Here is a 17,064-nt window from a genome sequence, read left to right as displayed (position 1 = left end):
CAACCTTACACCAAGATAAGGATTCATAGCCTTTAATGACTACATAGCAAATACAACTTCTCTCTTAAAGAGTTCCACTTAAACTAAAGGAAAGCAGCAGACCGCGATACTGAAAAGCTAGTAACTACAAATATATGACATAACATGAGTCACTAATCTACACCCTCTAAACCTATCCTACCCACATACCTGTCCCAATCTGCCTCAACTATTTCCTCTGGCAGCTTGTTCCCTACATCTAACACCCTTTGTGTACAAATGTTGCCCCTCAGGTTTCTATTAAATCTTTCCTCTGTCGCCTTGCTGTATACTCCCAGCATTTGCTGCTTTTATTCTAGCAAATCAATATTCAGTTTATGATTTGGAAACCTGTCAGTCTACCCCACACAGTCTACCCCTGAGGAGAGTCAGTTTACTGCACGACTGAAGGGGGAGGAGTTGTACAGTTTGATAGCCACAGGGAAGAAGGATCTCCTGTGGCGTTCTGTCCTGCATCTTAGTGGAACCAGTCTGTTACTGAAGGTACTCTTCAGGTTGACCAGTGCATCATGGAGGGGGTGAGCTGTATTGTCCAGGATACTCCGCAGTTTGAGGAGCATCCTCCCCTCCAAGACCACGTCACAAGAATCCAACTTTGCTGCCCGGACGGAGCCAGACTTCCTGATGAGTTTGTTGATCCTAACGGCGTCTGCAGCCTTCACCCTGCTGCCCCAGCACATGGCAGCGAAGAAGATGGCACTGGCTACCACCGATTGGTAGAACATCTGCAGCATCTCACTGCAGATGTTGAAGGAGCAGAGCCTTCTCAAAAAGTACAGCCGGCTCTGTCCCTTCTTGTACAGGGTGTCAGCGTTCCTGGACCAGTCCAGTTTACCGCCACCGTCAGTGTTGCCACCCCCAACGTGACTTCACCACTCACCACATCTTCCCATCTCCCCCCACTGTCTGCCTTCCGCAAAGACGCTCCCTCCGTAACTCCCTGGTCAATTCTTCCCTTCCCTCCCGTACCACCCCCTCCCTGGGCACTTTCCCTTGCAACCGCAAGAGATGCTACACTTGTCGCTTTACCTCCCTCCTCGACTCCATTCAAGGACCCAAGCAGTCGTTCCAGGTGCGACAGAGGTTCACCTGCATCTCCTCCAACCTCATCTATTGCATCCGCTGCTTTAGATGTCAGCTGATCTACATCGGTGAGACCAAGCGTTGACTTGCCGATCGTTTTGCCGAACACCTCCGCTCGGTTCGCATTAACCAACCCGACCTCCCGGTGGCTCAGCACTTCAACTCCCCCTCCCGTTCAGAATCCGACCTTTCTGTCCTGGGTCTTCTCCATGGCCAGAGTGAGCACCACCAGAAATTGGAGGAGCAGCACCTCATATTCCGCTTTGGCAGTCTGCACCCTAGCGGCATAAACATTGAATTCTCCCAATTCTGTTAGCTCTTGTTGAATCCTCCCCTTCTCAGCTTTCCCTCAGCCCTCAGGCTCCTAACCTTCCTTTTTCCTTTCTTCTCCCTCCCCAACCTACATCAGTGTGAAGAAGGGTTTTGGCCCGAAACGTTACCTATTTCCTTCGCTCCATAGATGCTGCTGCACCCGCTGAGTTTCTCCAGCACTTTTGTCTACACTGGAGAGAACTTTCAATGGCCTTGTTAATTCACATCTTCCGAACAAATTCAGGAATCTCACGTCAGCTGCCTCACTTCAGTGTTAAAGCAAACGGCAGGATGCAAATTCTGCAAAGCTAACGGCGGAGTGACACTTTTCAATACCCAGGTTCAAGTAAACATTTGTTTGTAGCTGCTGCAGTGTTTGCACATAAATAAAAGTGAATGCTGTTTGCCCCACGTCTATCTCAAGGGCAAAGCCAACCCGATGTAATTCGTTGTTAGGATACTGGAGTTTGTAGCTGAAAATTGTGAAGTTAAGAATTGTACAACACTTTCAATGGAAATCAGAAAGTTGTTATTCTCAGTATTATTTTGACTAAATTCTTACCCATTGACTACCTGTTTTCTTTGCATTTCAAGACACAGTACGGGGAAAAGAAAATTGGATTAAGTTGGATTCAGTTTCAGTTCAGTTTGATTTTTTGTTTATTGTCACATGTACCGAGGTACAATGAGATGCTTTTGCTGCGTGCTAACCTGTCAGCGGAAAGACAATACAGGATCGAGCCATCCACAGTGTGCAGATACATGATAAGAGAATAACGTTTAGTGCAAGATATAGCCAGTAAATTCTGTTCAAAGATAGTCTGAGAGTCATCAGTAAAGATAGGTAGTACTTCAGGACTGCTCTCTAGTTGTGGTAAGATGGTTCAGTTGCCTGCTAACTGTCTTTTCTTTTTAATTTGAAACCTTCAAGCAAAGAAATGTATATCCTAGAGGAATACGATTGCACACTTGCAATTTCTTTTTTGCCAGGAACATTGTCTGCTCAGTCACAATCTTTAGTGGGAGGTTTGTAGCTGTTCCTGAAATGGTCTATTCTGTCTACATAGTCATACAGCAAATTCTAAACAATTACTTTTAGGATTATGCCTATAAATGGTAACAAATAAATGCACGTTATCTCCTTTTATCTCCAGATAGAACGGACATACCTTTGTTGATTGAACAATGCTTTTTTTAAAAACGATTTTTGGAACTATGTTAATTTATCTTTAGTACAAGAAAATCCCAGAGATCGAAACAAAGTGCTGGAGTAACTCAGTGGGTCAGGCAGCGTCTGTGGAGAAAAATAATATGTGATGTTTCGGGTTGGAACCCCGCTTCATCCCAGACAAAAAAACCTGGTAAATAATCCCAGCCCCTAGTGTGTTACGTGGAACATGGGCAAAATGCTCGCATTGAATCTCTGGTAAAGCTCTTTAGCTCAACTGCAACAGACAGAGCAGCAGATGTCCAACAGGAGTCTGAGACACTCAATACACATAAGAGAATGGCGAGGAGCTCCACCACTAACGCAGAGGACGAAAAACTGGATGAATCTACCAAGGATGGTTTGAAATCGAGATTTTCCTTTTCTTTTGTTCCATCTCAACCAGGGCCTGTTCATGACTCTTCTAATTCTTTTAGCTCGACAACCGTTTCATATTGTGTGGGAAGGAACTACAGATGCTGGTTTAAACCAGTCTGGAGAAGGGTTTCGGCCCGAAACGTTGCCTATTTCCTTCGTTCCATAGATGCTGCTGCACCCGCTGAGTTTCTCCAGCATTTTTGTGTACCTCTGGTTTAAACCAAAGTTAGACACAAAATACTGGAGTAACCCAGCGGGACAGGCAGCATCTCTGGAGAGAAGAAATGTGTGTCATTTCGGGTCGAGACCCTTCTTCGGACTGGAGAGGGTTCTCGACCCGAAATGTCACCCATTCCTTCTCTCCAGAGATGCTGCCTGTCCCGCTGAGTTACTCCAACATTTTGTGTCCATTAACCGTTTAATATTGTCAGCCTACAGTTAAACTAATACACTAACTGCCTGCTAATTGTTCAGATTATTATTTGGTGTGTTGTTTCCTGCTACTGATCACTCAAAATTATTTAACGTCCTGGACAACAGCATTTCAGCGGTTTTCTTTGTTTATGACTGCAGAGGATTAATTAACTTTGAAAGAAACTCATGTGTACACTAGGTGTACGTGGACATATTCAAATGAAGAATGCATGAGACGTGAACAATGGGAACATATCTGTAAAACATTTTATTTGCAAGATCTTTGATCATGTTTTTTTGCTGTTAATAGATAGAGGAGCAGAAGGTGAACAGGATTCAGAGGCGTCCACTACACGCAAGGCGATGGTGGGAAGTGCCTCCACGAATGCAGAGGAAATGGAACTGGATAAATCTACCAAGCCCGTTTCGAAATCTATATTTTCCTTCTCGTTTGCTCGCTCTGTACCAGGGCGTACTGATGACTCTTCCACGGAGCCAAAATCAGAAACAGCTCAGCTCCAGGCCAATCAAAAGACCTCTGGGAACACAGCGCCCATTGATAAAATGAATCTTCGACAATCCTCCCCACAAAAGGGAGATTCGGCTCAAAAGCAACGGCAACCCTCCACCGAGTCATTCAATGCTGCAGAGTCCACGGAGAAAGAAACAGGGCAACCAAAGCAAAAAGAAGTAAGCTTTTTTGACAAACTTTTCAAACAGGGTGATAAAAGCAAACAACAGAATGGGCACAGGGGAGATGTGAAGACTGCTGGAAGTCAGGACCTAACTGCAGCCGACAGGGAAGCTGGTGAACTGATACACAGGCTGGATAACGTGCATCAGTACTTGGTGAGTAACTGCGTACTCTCATTCAATTAACAGCCTCTTCAACTGCACAGGGGGGAGAATACGAAAGTGCTTAAGTGTATTTTGTTTCCGGACACATTTAAAAAAAGTTGAAATAATGAACTGCAGATGCTGGTTTACATCAAAGATAGACACAAAGTGCTGGAGTAGATCAGTCAGCGAGTCGGGCAGCATCTCTGGAGAAAAGGAATAGGTGACGTTTCAGGTCGAGACCCTTCATCAGACCGAGAGTCAGGGGAGAGGGAAACTTGAGGCATGAAAAGATACAGACGAAACCGGAGCCGGCACCGATGACCCAGGAAAGGTGGAGCCCACAATGGTCCATTGTCTGCTGTGGAAGAGGTGATCACAAAGGTTTCAACAGTGAAACCACTAGGGTGGGGGAGGAACAGAGAGAGAGGGAATGCAAGGGTTACTTGAAATTGGAGAAATCAATATTCTAGCAATACTCTAGCACAAGTCAACCCTTGGTTCAATTTCTGACACCACTGCTTACCATAGTGTTATCACAGTTTACATGAGAAACTAATTCCTAATGCAATTATGCAACACCTTATATTAGCCTCCTTAGATAATAATATTAAACAAAATTTCCAGGACAAATCTTTGACATAAAGTGTGGTGGGTGGCTGGAACGTGCTGCAAGGGCTGGTGATGGAGGCAGACACGGTAATGGCGTTTAAGAGTCTTTTGGACGGGCACATGGAAGTGCAAGGAATGGAGTGATTGTAGCAGACACTTGGCGTTATGTTTGGCACAGTTGTTATTGGCCGAAAGGCCTCTTCCTGTTAAGTTTCGATTAGAAAAACAACGCAAAAACAGTCCCTTCGATCCACTGAGTTCGCACCGACCAACGTTCCTTGTACACCAGCACTATTACACTAGGGACAATTTACAATATTGACCAAAGCCAGTTAACCTACAAACCTGCAGGTTGTTGGAGTGTGGGAGGAAACTGGAGCACTCCAGGAGAAGGAGTCACAGTCATACATGACAGAAGCAGGCCCATCGGCCCACATGTCTATCCTGACCATCATGTACCCATTTTTATTAATGCCATTTACCAACACTTGATGCATAGACTTTAATGCCTTGGCAATTCAAATTTAATCCAGATACTTCTTAAATGGTGTGAGGGCACCAGCATCTGCCATCTTCTCAGACAGCTGGTTCCAGATTTAATTTACCTTCTGGAGAATAAATTATTTCTTAGATTACCATTTTCTAGATAGAGAAAGATAGACAATAAGGTAGACAGATTCTTCTTTCACGAAACCACGCTGTCTTTGGATATTTTATCATGTGGTGTCATGGGGTTACGGGGAGAAGGCAGGAGAATGGGGTTGAGAGGGAAAGATAGATCAGCCATGATTGAATTTGGTGTCCATTGTACAGATCTATTTACGTTTTGGCTTTGAATAAACACAAGAAAGTGAGATCTAGAATTGGCTACTCTCTTCCTCAACCTGCTCCGACATACAATATGTTTATGCCTCATCTATCCTGGGCCTCAATTCTTCAACATCCCAGTTCACCACAGCCCTCAGTTGCTGCCTTACAGTGCCAGGGACCTGGATTTGATCCAGCCTACGAGTGCTGTCTATGACTGTGTGGGTTTTCTCAGCATGTTCCGGTTTCCCCCCATGCTACAAAGACATGCAGGCTTGTAAGTTAATTGGCTTCTGTAAATTGCCCCTTGTATGTATGAAGAACAAACTGGGATAACATAGAACTAGTGTACGAGTGATCGCTGGTCAGCATGGACTCGGTGGTTTCTAAATTAAACTAAACTATATAAATGTCCACTTTAAATACCTCTAGTGAGTTAGCCTCCAAAACTCTTTGAGGCAGAAAATTCCAAAGTCTCTCCAGTCTCTATCAGAGTATGAGCATTTGCCATGACAGCATATTAAAGTAATAACTTAAATTTCAAATGATCGACCATTGTCTGTAATGTTAGGAAATACAATTTAACGGTAGATTGTATTTCAGTTACACATACTGTATTACTTTCAGAATTTATCACCATTGTTGGCCAACTAAATCCAACATTTCTTGCTTGACAATATTTATTCAATGTATTACTGAGGATAGAAAAGAAGCAGATGAATAATGTTTGTACCCACATCCCACCTCATTGTTTGTCAAATAATATACATTATCAAATAATATATGGTTGAACCTACAATATTGACTAGTAATTGAAATCATGCTTCACATTTTTACCCATCAGTAACGGATAAGGTGATGTGAAATGGAAGATTTAAACTCAGTTTTACAAATGCATAAATGTATAAGTGATCTAGTGATTTTATTTAATTGGGTAAACTAACAATTAGAAATATCTCTTCAAATATTAACTATAGGGGGGTTGCACGTAAGGTCACTGGGTCATAGGGCTTGACGTACGGAGCCGCTCAATCCATCTGGAGGACATCCGTAACTTCCGGTATATGTTATTAATACAAGAAACGCGTACTTTCCTACCTGTTAAAAAACGCCAAAATGTTGAATTTTTGCGCTGAAAAAAAGGTGGAAGTCGGGGTAAATGTGAGAAGTATGTACCCAACTTCAGAATTCCAAAAGTGAAGCGAAATGAAGGTAAAGAGAAGCAAGAGTTGAAGGGACAACAAAAGCTAAAGTGCTTGGTAAACATTGGCTGTGCAATTCATCAACAATAAGGCATTATTTGTGTTTTTTCTTGATTCCTTTGGTATCTAAAAAGTCTCAGAAGTGATAAATCTGGCTGTAAATTTTTCTTCAGATGCGTTTTCATTTTCTATGTAAAAACCCTCTTGAGAACCATGGGCGATTTAAAAAAAATTACAGCCAGATTTATCACTTCTGAAACTTTTTAGATGCCAAAGGAATCAAGAAAAATTCCTTAGTTGATGAAATGCAGTGAGCAAACGGCCAATGTTTGCCAAGCACTCTGGCTGTTGTTGTCCCTTCAGCTCTCGCTTCAAATTACTGTCATTTCTCCTCACTTTTGGAATTGTGAAGTAGGCTAAATGTCTCACACGCTTATCCCGATTTCCATAATTATTTACAGCGCAGAAATTGACAATTTCAGCGGGTTTTAACGGGCCCGCTACGCTGGAAACAATGGTCAGTGCCTACCTGCAGTTCATCGCGTGTACTCCACTTGGAGTAGCGTAGCAACAGTACGGGTCATGGGTCGTGACCCGACTGCCGTGAAACCTGCCTATAGTTCGCTTTCAGAGGAATCAGTGGATGTGATAGTGTAGCAAGGATTCAAGGACTGCTTCCAGGAATTACAACTCTGCCGAAGGAGAGAGTGGGCATTGAAGGATTCCAGACTTAGCGGCCCAGTGAGTGGATGACAGAAATAAATAAATCTTGCAGTAAGGCCACAAAATTAACTGCAGGCGTGCGGTCCTGTGTTCTGCGCTAAAGGCAATTTACTAATCTCATCAGTTCAGACATGATGATTGCAGTGGTGAATGATGATCCAGATATAATCTGCAGTGCGTTATTGTGTAGGAAGGAACTGCAGATGCTGGTATAATGCTGGGATAGACACAAAATGCAGGAATAACTCAGTGTTTAAGAAAGAACTGCAGATGCTGGAAAAATCGAAGGTAGACAAAAATGCTGGAGAAACTCAGCGGGTGAGGCAGAATCTATGGAGCGAAGGAATAGGTGACGTTTCGGGTCGAGACCCTTCTTCAGACTGATCTTTGCTGATATGGGGGTGGGGGGGGCAGAAAGAAGAAAGGCGGAGACAGTGGACTGTGGGAGACCTGGGAAGGGGAGGAGAAAGAGGGAGAAAGCAAGGACTAGCTGAAATTGGAGATCATTGTTAATACTGCTGGGGTGTGAACAACCCAAGCAAAACATGAGATGCTGTTCCTCCAATTTGCGGTGGGGCTTACTCTGGCCATAGAGGAGGCCCAGGACAGAAAGGTCGGATTCGGAACGGGAGGGGCAGTTGAAGTGCTGAGCCACTGGGAGATCGGGTTGGTTAATGCGAACTGAGTGGATGTGTTGAGAATAACTCAGTGGGTCAGGCAGCATCTCTAGAGGGAAAGGATGGGTGACGTTTCAGGTCGGGACCCTTCTGTATTGGCTAGAATGTATTGGCAGAGCTCCTAGGGCACCATGGGCATTTATAGAGAAGAATAGCCCATGACTATGACTTATATTTGCTGTCAAATTTAAATACTGTCATCCTTGGAAAGAGTGGGTTCCTGCACAGAGCAATAACCAAGTCAAGAAAATGCGCATATTCAGAGATTAAAAAAAAACAGAAAGTACTGGACACAGTCAGCGCACCAGGCAGTATTTTTGAAGGTAGTAGACGTTTCTTGGCAGATGAACGGTCGTTGATCTAAAGTGTCAACTACTGTTTTTCTCTCCCTATGAAACTCCCTTTCGATAAACAACTGCAGATGCTGAAAACCCACAGTAAAAACAGAATGCTGGAGGTGGGTCTAGCAGTATCTGTGTACATCTCGGTTCAATGACCTTTCACCAGAGCTTTAATGAGGAATAGTCTATCTCTTTGACGAGATCTTTATCCCAAGTAATGATGACACCTAGAGCTGTTGTTGATGTCTCACACGTGGAAACTAACTTTTCCAAGTTAGTGATAAAATAGTGGTGGATTCTGTAGTCAAATCAAGTCCCTCTGGTCATTTGATCGGACATTTCCCGTACAAAGCAGAGAGGCGTGGAATGGTATAATTTACATGCAAGGCTCCTCTGGAACATCTCCAAGGAAATAGCATCATGCTGCATCTGTCCTGCTGCCACAAAACAATCAGCTAGCTGGCAAGTCCAAGCCCTGTACTGGGAGCTCTCTGAGAAAGGTTGCCTGACTGATCTCGTTGTTAGAAACATTACCCACTCAACCACAAACCCCTTCCCCGATCATAGCAGCTATTTTCCTGCAGGGTATCCAGCACCCACCTCCTCTAACTCACCAATCCCGCCAAAACCTTCCATAATCCTTCCCCCCTGATCTGATCATGGATTTCTTTGCCACAGAAGGCAGTGGATATTTTTAAGGCAGAGATAGATAGATTCTTGATTAGTACAGGTGTCAGAGGTTATAGGAAGAAGGCGGTTATGGGGTTAGGAGGTAGAGATAGATCAGCCATGATTGAATGGTGGAGTAGACTTGATGGGCCGATTGGCCTAATTCTACTCCTATCACTCATGACCTTATGATCCCAACCAAGGTTCCAATCCAACTCTCTGAATGACCCCACAACACAATAACACCATGAGACATAGAAGCAGAGTTAGGCCATTCGTCCCATTGAGTCTACTCTATTATTCAATCGTGGCTGATCTATTATTCACTCTCATCTCCAATCTCCTGCTTTCTCCCCTCAGCCTTTGACACCCTTATACTAATCAAGAACCTATCAATCTCTGCTTTTAAAATGCCCAATGCCTTGGCCTCAACAGCCATCTGCAGCAATGAATTCCACAGTTCACCACCCTCGGGATAAAGAAACTAATCCTCATTTCCATTCTAAAATTAATTCCTCCTCATCCCCATTTAGTGGGCAAACCTCATGACCAATTCCAGGCCAAGACGCCAACCACTCACACACTGGAGCTGGGTCCATTTCCAGAGTTGCCTTGTTCTTTACTTCACTAGCACAGCAGTGGAATGCTATGTGAAGAAAATAATATGACGTCCATGTAGCTGTGCCTCTGGTGCTCAGCCCCACGGCTACAACAGTCATTGGCATCATGTCTCACAATACCTCAGCCAGCCTTCCTGGTGCTAATGAATTTTCACTGATCTACACTAAAGAGAAGCTTATTATCGACAAGGCAGTTTGGGATAATGGTGAGATGGGGTGTGTGGACGTGGAAGATGCGAGGCAGCAGTTCTAGTTTAATTTAGTTTGGTATAGTTTATTGTCATGTGTACAGAGGTACAGAGAAAAGCTTTTATTGTGTGCTAGCCAGTCAGTGGACAGACTATACATGACTACAATCGAATCATCCGCACTGTACAGATACATGATAAAGGGAATAACGTTTTGTGCAAGATAAAGTCCAGTAAAGTCTGATTAAAGATAGTCCAAGTGTCTCCAGTGAGGTAGTTTGTAGCTCAGGACCGCTCTCCAGCTGTTGATAGAATGGTTCAGTTGCCTGATAACAGCTGGGAAGAAACTGTCCCTGCATCTGGAGGTATTCATTTCCACACTTCTATACATCATGCCTGATGGGAGAGGGGAGAAGAGGGATTGACCAGGGTGAGACTGGTCCTTGATGATGCTGGTGGACTTTCTGAGACAGCGTGACGTGTAAATTGAGTAAATGGAAGGGAGGTTGGCTTGTGTGATGGTCTGGGCTGCTTCTGCAAGTCTCTGCAATTTCTTGCCGCCTTATTGCGGCCTATTAGTTGCATCGCTGTGCTGCGCATTTGTATGCTTGTGTTCTGCAAAAGCTACAAACCCAATCTAACTCAAGATGGAGACTTGAGGCCGCAATAAGACCACAAGAAATTGCAGAGAATTGTGGAAGTAGCCCGGATCATCCCACCAATTAAGCTACATTGGTTTATCATAGTTCACAGGATAGATGGGCAGCATTTTGCTGGTTTTTATTAATTATCCAGAGCAGTGCAAAGCTATTCTGTTCTAGCCTGCAGAGACATTCTCTCATATCCTTCACTGGCATTTCATATAGCCTTAGCATTGACAGCTATTTTTTGTTTTTGACATATCTCTTTTGAGCTCTTTTAGTATTTTTTTTATATGCAGTGAGTAATTTTCATCAATGAGCCAAGTTGCTTCATGGTTGAATGTGAACTGTGGAATGTGGAATGTAAAGTGTGTTTCATAACTTGAACACAAAAGGTGAAGAAGGGCTTCAATATTTTAAAATTAGCATCAAGTCTGCCATGCCATTGTTTGAGATTCTACACCATTGGCTTTCAAGTGGAATAAATAATCCATCCAAAATCTTAATATTAAAAATAATAAAAATGCAGCAGGTCCCCAGTGTAATTCCTTCTCGGTATTGATTTCCATAAAATTATTTCCTGCAATAGTCAAGAATGTATTCTTGTTAGAATGAGTAAGGAGGGCGTTTGGTCGAGGTTTAGTTTAGTTTAGCGATAAATAGGCCCTTCCGCACCGACCAGCGATCCCTGCACATTAACACTATCCTACACACACATTAGGGACAATTTTTACACAAAACAAACCAATTAACCTACAAACCTGTAGGCCTTTGGAGTGTGGAGGGAAACCGAACCCACGCAGTCACGGGGAGAATGTACAAACTCCGTACAAACTCCGTACAGCAGCACCTGTAGTCGGGACCGAACCCGTGTCTCTGGCGCTGCAAGCGCTGTAAGGAAGCAACTCTACCGCTGCGCCACCATGGAAATAAAAACTCGGTTTCATCTGTATTTCAATTGTTATCCACATGAGTGTAAGAAATGAAGCTTGCCGACCTACATTGTTCCCTAACTTGCCCAACAATTAATAATTTTCCGGCAATTAATATTTTTGCATCAGTATTTCCGTCCACCTGCAATCCGAATGCTTGCCAATGCTCGTAAATAAATCTCAATAAGATAAAAACAAAGCAAAAGCATTTATTTCATTTCACATCTCAATTTAGGTATCAAATTCCTATTCTGGCTATGGGCGAACTTTAAAGTCCAAAAGTTGTTTCTTTTGCAGTGCAAAAAAAGAAGCCCTGTTTATTATTACAAATATTCCTTTTGTAACCACACTTGGCCTTTGTAATCAAGAGGCTTACCTCTGTCTCTATATCAGACTGTATCATGTTGATGGCAGCTCCCAGAAGGTTTATAGCTTGGGTCAGACCATGCTGTCAAATAAAGGCAAAGAATGTTAATGCTGAGAACCAAAAGCAAGACTGTAAACTGGAGCTTGGGCCATTAAAGCTAGTTGCATCATATTCTTAGATGAGGGGCAGTAAGATGTAGTCCACCTCGCCCTGATTCTCTTTGATAACAACCAATGTACACTGATTTGGAAATTCTAATAGGAACTCAAAAGGTGTAAAGGATTAAACATAATCAGGTCCTTTGTGCTTTTTCTCTCTATTTTCCTTCATCTTTTAACAAAAGGAGGAGAATAGACATGTGTAGTGACGTTGGATGACACACTTTGACCTTGCTTGCACTGAACCTTATGCAATAAGACCTGTGAACAACACAGGCTACCTCCATGAAAGGAGCGCATGGCTGCAGAATTCAGGTCTGCCCAGATACTTTGTGGAGTCTCCAGCAGTCTTCAGACATCATTGAATGGCGGAGTAGACTTGATGGGCCAAATGGCCTAATTCTTGTGAACTTCAGAACTTATTAAATATATGTTTGTGAAATAAACAAATCAATTTGATGGTGTTCTACAATTTCTCCAGGTAGGTATCGTGAGTTATTGATTAAAAATGGCAACATGCATTCATATATCAATCAAACTAAGAGAGTGACTTGATTGATTGAGTAAAAAACACAGCATGGAAATAATTGCCCCAGTAAGTCCACATCGAACATCAATCTCCCATTCATACTGGTTCTATGTTATCCGACTTTCACATCCACTCCCCACGCATTAAGGGCAATTTACAAAGACTACCTAACCTACAATGCCGCACATCTATGGATGTGGGAAGAAACCAGAGCACCCAAAGGAAACCCACACGATCACAGGGAGAACGTGCAAACTACACAGACAGCGTCCAAGGTCAGGATTGAACCCAGAATCCAGAAGCTCTACCAGCAGTGCCACCATAGAGTCTTCTGCAGACGACATTCTTTGCTTTGGGATATTGTAAATTAATGGTGCCACTGGCAACTTGACCAAGAGTCATTCACCTGCATTTACACAGGTCAGGCTCACTATGGATATCTGTCGTTCAACAGATCTGTGCTTTTGTTCTCTTTTAACTACCTGCAATACTTATTGGACAGATTTAGCCAAGTTCTGGATATAGACATGAACAGATCTGTAGCTAAAAAGAAAAGCAGCAAGTGTACTGCAATCAAAACCAATAAATGGCAATGATCACTGAGACTTGCCATTCTTTGTCCATCAATGTGTTTCAATGAAATTTTACTGTCATAAAAGGTAAGGACAAATTGCAAGCAAGAATGAGTAGGAATTCCAGTAGAGTTTATGTTTGCTAAACGTTTGTGCCAAAACTGTCCTACTATTCGCTACATATCAATAAATGGCTACCATTATCAGCAGACAATTGTTTAATTGTTTAATTTGCACAATGGCATTACTATCTTTGCAAATTCCATGCAAGAGGCAACGTGAAGAGAATTCTTTGCCGATTACAACTCAAGCAATTTTAACCATCATGGAGAGAGGATATAAAAATTGCAATCATTTGCAACAAAATAATTATTTAAAATCTTTAAGAAATTGTAGAAAAATTGTAGGGAAGGAAGGTGAGAAATGGCACGATCGTTTTTAGAATGCGTTGGCAGATGGAACATCGATCGTTTTGGTCAGAAAAGCTGCGTGTTCATCCTAGCACTGGCATTCTCCATTATACTGCAAGTTCTTTTCAAAACATCTGCTGGTGTGGACACAAGCACCTCATTATCCTGTGCCAGCAGCTAGTATTTCAGTAACAATAAATGAGTCATTTTAATAAGACTTTGCTGTTCGCTCGAAGTTCAACACTGCATCAATTTACAGTTTATTTTCCAAAGGACATAAAACAAGAATAGTATTTTTCAGCTTTCTCCTTCGTAATTTGTTTTCCTTCTTTGGGTAGAACTGAAAGTATTCTGTTTCGAATTCCTCATGGCTCACGAACACTTAGATCATTGATCTTAAAACGATGCTGCTTTATAACCACGTGCAAAATATGATTGTTTATATAATGTATAACAGGAGGGAACCAAAATACTCTGTGTAGACTCCTGTATTGCAAAATATTTGACTGTTGATGTGCATACTTTTTACTTCCCAGAATCATTTATTTTACCAATTATATTTTATTAGTGTTTATTATTTTCATCTTTATTCTTCCAAGCCATTTTAAAATATATTCTATGGAGCTCACAAGGGGCTACTCTCACAGATTTGTGAGAATTTAGTTTAGCTTAGTCTAGAGATACAGCATGGAAACTGGCCCTTCGGCCCACAGAGTTCGTGCCAACCAGCGATCACCCCGCACATTAACACTATCCTACACACACTAGGGACAATTTTACCCATACATCAAGCCAATTAACCTACACACCTGTACGTCTTTGGAGTGTGGGAAGAAACCGAAGATCTCAGAGGAAATGCTCGCGGTCACGGGGAGAACGTACAACCTCCGTACAAACAGCACTCGTAGTCAGGATCGAACCCGGGTTTCCAGCCCTACAAGCGCTGTAAGGCAGCAACTCTACCGCTGTGCCACCGTGCCGCCCTTATTCAAAACAGTTACAATTACAATTACAATTACAATTTAGTTTATTGTCATTTGAACCTCAAATGAAGTTCAAACAAAATTTGGTTTCTGCAGTCATACAACAAAAAGAAACAATTAACAAGACACACAACCAACACAGTGAATCTCCTCCTTACTGTGATGGAAGGCAAAGTCTTGTCTTTCCCGTGCTCTCCATCCTCTCCCGATGTTAAAGGCCCCGGCGGGCGATGGCAAGTCCCGTGGCTGTTAAGGCCGTTCCGGGCGATGTTTGGCCCTGCTCCGGGTCTTAATGTTGGAGCCACCTGTGGGCGCTGGCAAGTCCCACGACCGTTATAGCCACGCCGGGCAATGTATGGCCCCGCTCTGGGTCATTTTCAATCCCGCAATTCAGGCAGGAGAAGTTGCCGTTGCGGGAACTCCGAAAAGCGGTCTCCCACCAGAGACCCACGAGCTCTTGATGTTACCGTCCACCAGGCCTGCGGCTGGAGCCTCCGAAGCTCCGGAGTCGGGTCACAGCCGCGCGCCACCACAGCTCTCCATGCTCCGAAGCTGGCCAGCTCCACGACGGTGAGTCCGCAGGCTCCGCGACTGGAGCCCCCAGGTTGTTCCGGTTGGAGGCTGCTCCACTGTGCTAGGCCCCAACGACAATGGAGACCTGACAGAGAAAAGGTTGGGTCCCCCGTACAGGGAAGAGAGTTTAAAAGTTTCACCCACCGCCCCCCCACATATACACAGTTAAAAACAATATATATACACTCAACGGGACAAAAATAAAAAAAAAAGACAGACAGACTGCAGAGGCCGCTGCAAACGTTGGTCGAGCCACCTCAAGTCATGGGTTGGAACAAATCAAACTATCAAATGAATGAGCTTACTGTTATTTTTCACTTTAAATTCACAAAATAGTTATCAAAGGTTGAATAAAATATTAATGTATATAGTTTTGTAGCCTGGAAATTTTTCATTTAAGTGTAAAAGCATAAAAGTACAATTCAGTTTGGTTCATTGTCACGTGTACCGAGGTACAGTGAAGAGCTCTTGAGTTCTAACCTGTCAGTGGAAAGACAATACATGATTACAATCGAGCCACCCGCAGTGTACAGAAACATGAGAAGAGAATAACGTTTAGTGCAAGATAAAGCCAATAAAGTCCAATCATAGATAGTCCGAGGGTCACCAATGAGGTAGATAGTAGTTCAGAACTTCTCTCTAGTTGTGTTAGGATGGTTCAGTTGTCTGATAACAGCAGAGAAGTAGAGAATTCAAGTGCAAATCTGATCGATATTAATTCATTTCCTACTTGCTGGGATTAAACTGGCAAATGAAGACATCTGATATTTTTACAATTGGAGTAAATATTACTTCTCCAAATTGTGTATTGATTTATTTCTTTCACTGAAGTTCCCATTCTGTCTGCCCCTTTGCCAATCACTTCAAGCTTGAGAAAACGTAAATGTTTCAATTGTAGTAACTGCTTGAAGCAGCAATAAAAATCTAACACTTCTTCTCCCTCTGTGTCTAACCACACTGCCTGATGTGGCAGAAATATAACAGCTTGCATTTATATCATGACTTTGATGTGGAAATGTTTCCAGAGGCAATTCACAGAATTCTAGGCAGACAAATCTGAATGCCAAGCTAATAGCCTGATGTTGAGAAATGTGGTGTTTGTTCAGGGATGAATTTTAAGGCGAGGATTTGGAGAAGAGAGGTTTGGAAAGGAATTCCAGGGATAGCCATGTGGGTGGTTGATGGGATAAGCGTGACTGGGGAAATGAAAAAGAGGGAGGGACGCAGAACAGAAGAACAGTGGCACGGCAGTAGTGCTCCTGCTTTACAGACCCGGGATCGATCCTGACTTCGGGTGCTTGTCTGTACGGATTTTGTACGTTCTGCCCGTGACCTGCGGGGTTTTCTCCGAGATCTTCGGTTTCCTCCCACTCTCCACAGATGTACAGGTTAGTAGGCTAATTGGTTTGGTATAAATGTAAATTGTCCCTAGTGTGTGTAAGATAGTGTTAAGTGCCTGCCCCACTGTACGAGCTAATTCTCCCGGATTTCCCCTGATTCGAACTCGGAGAATTACGGTAATAGCCGCTCGGGGCAATCGTGGACATTTTTCAACATGTTGAAAAATCTTCACGAGACTTCACGAGCTTACCCCATTTCCCGAGAACCTGCCGTTAGCGCTACGAGCCACTAAGAGACGTCCCGACCTCCGACGTACCCGCTACGTACATTCTGTGTGCTTACCACAAGTTTGATTTTTTTTTAAACTTAGGAGAGCTTTTGAATTACCTTGTACAGTGGGACAGGCCCTTTAGTGTGTGAGGATCGCTGGTTGGTGCGGACTCAGTGGG

At 43.2% G+C, this 17,064-nt stretch overlaps 1 protein-coding gene across 5 annotated transcripts in view; it reads left to right on the top strand.

Annotated features, from left to right (window-relative positions):
• bcas1 (brain enriched myelin associated protein 1) overlaps positions 1-17,064 on the top strand; it is a 91,376-nt gene that overhangs the window by 45,492 nt on the left and 28,820 nt on the right. For 4 of the 5 annotated variants that reach the window (XM_055652456.1, XM_055652452.1, XM_055652454.1 and 1 more), the window contains one exon: positions 3,744-4,282. In XM_055652456.1, coding sequence (XP_055508431.1) covers positions 3,744-4,282 — 539 coding nt within the window. The remainder of the gene's footprint in view (positions 1-3,743; positions 4,283-17,064) is intronic. The other variant, XM_055652455.1, reaches the window with a different exon arrangement.

Source organism: Leucoraja erinacea, chromosome 21, assembly GCF_028641065.1.
Source record: "Leucoraja erinacea ecotype New England chromosome 21, Leri_hhj_1, whole genome shotgun sequence".
Lineage (NCBI taxonomy): Eukaryota > Metazoa > Chordata > Chondrichthyes > Rajiformes > Rajidae > Leucoraja > Leucoraja erinaceus.
Note: the sequence above shows the minus strand (reverse complement) of the source record. Positions and strands in the feature narration are given on the sequence as shown.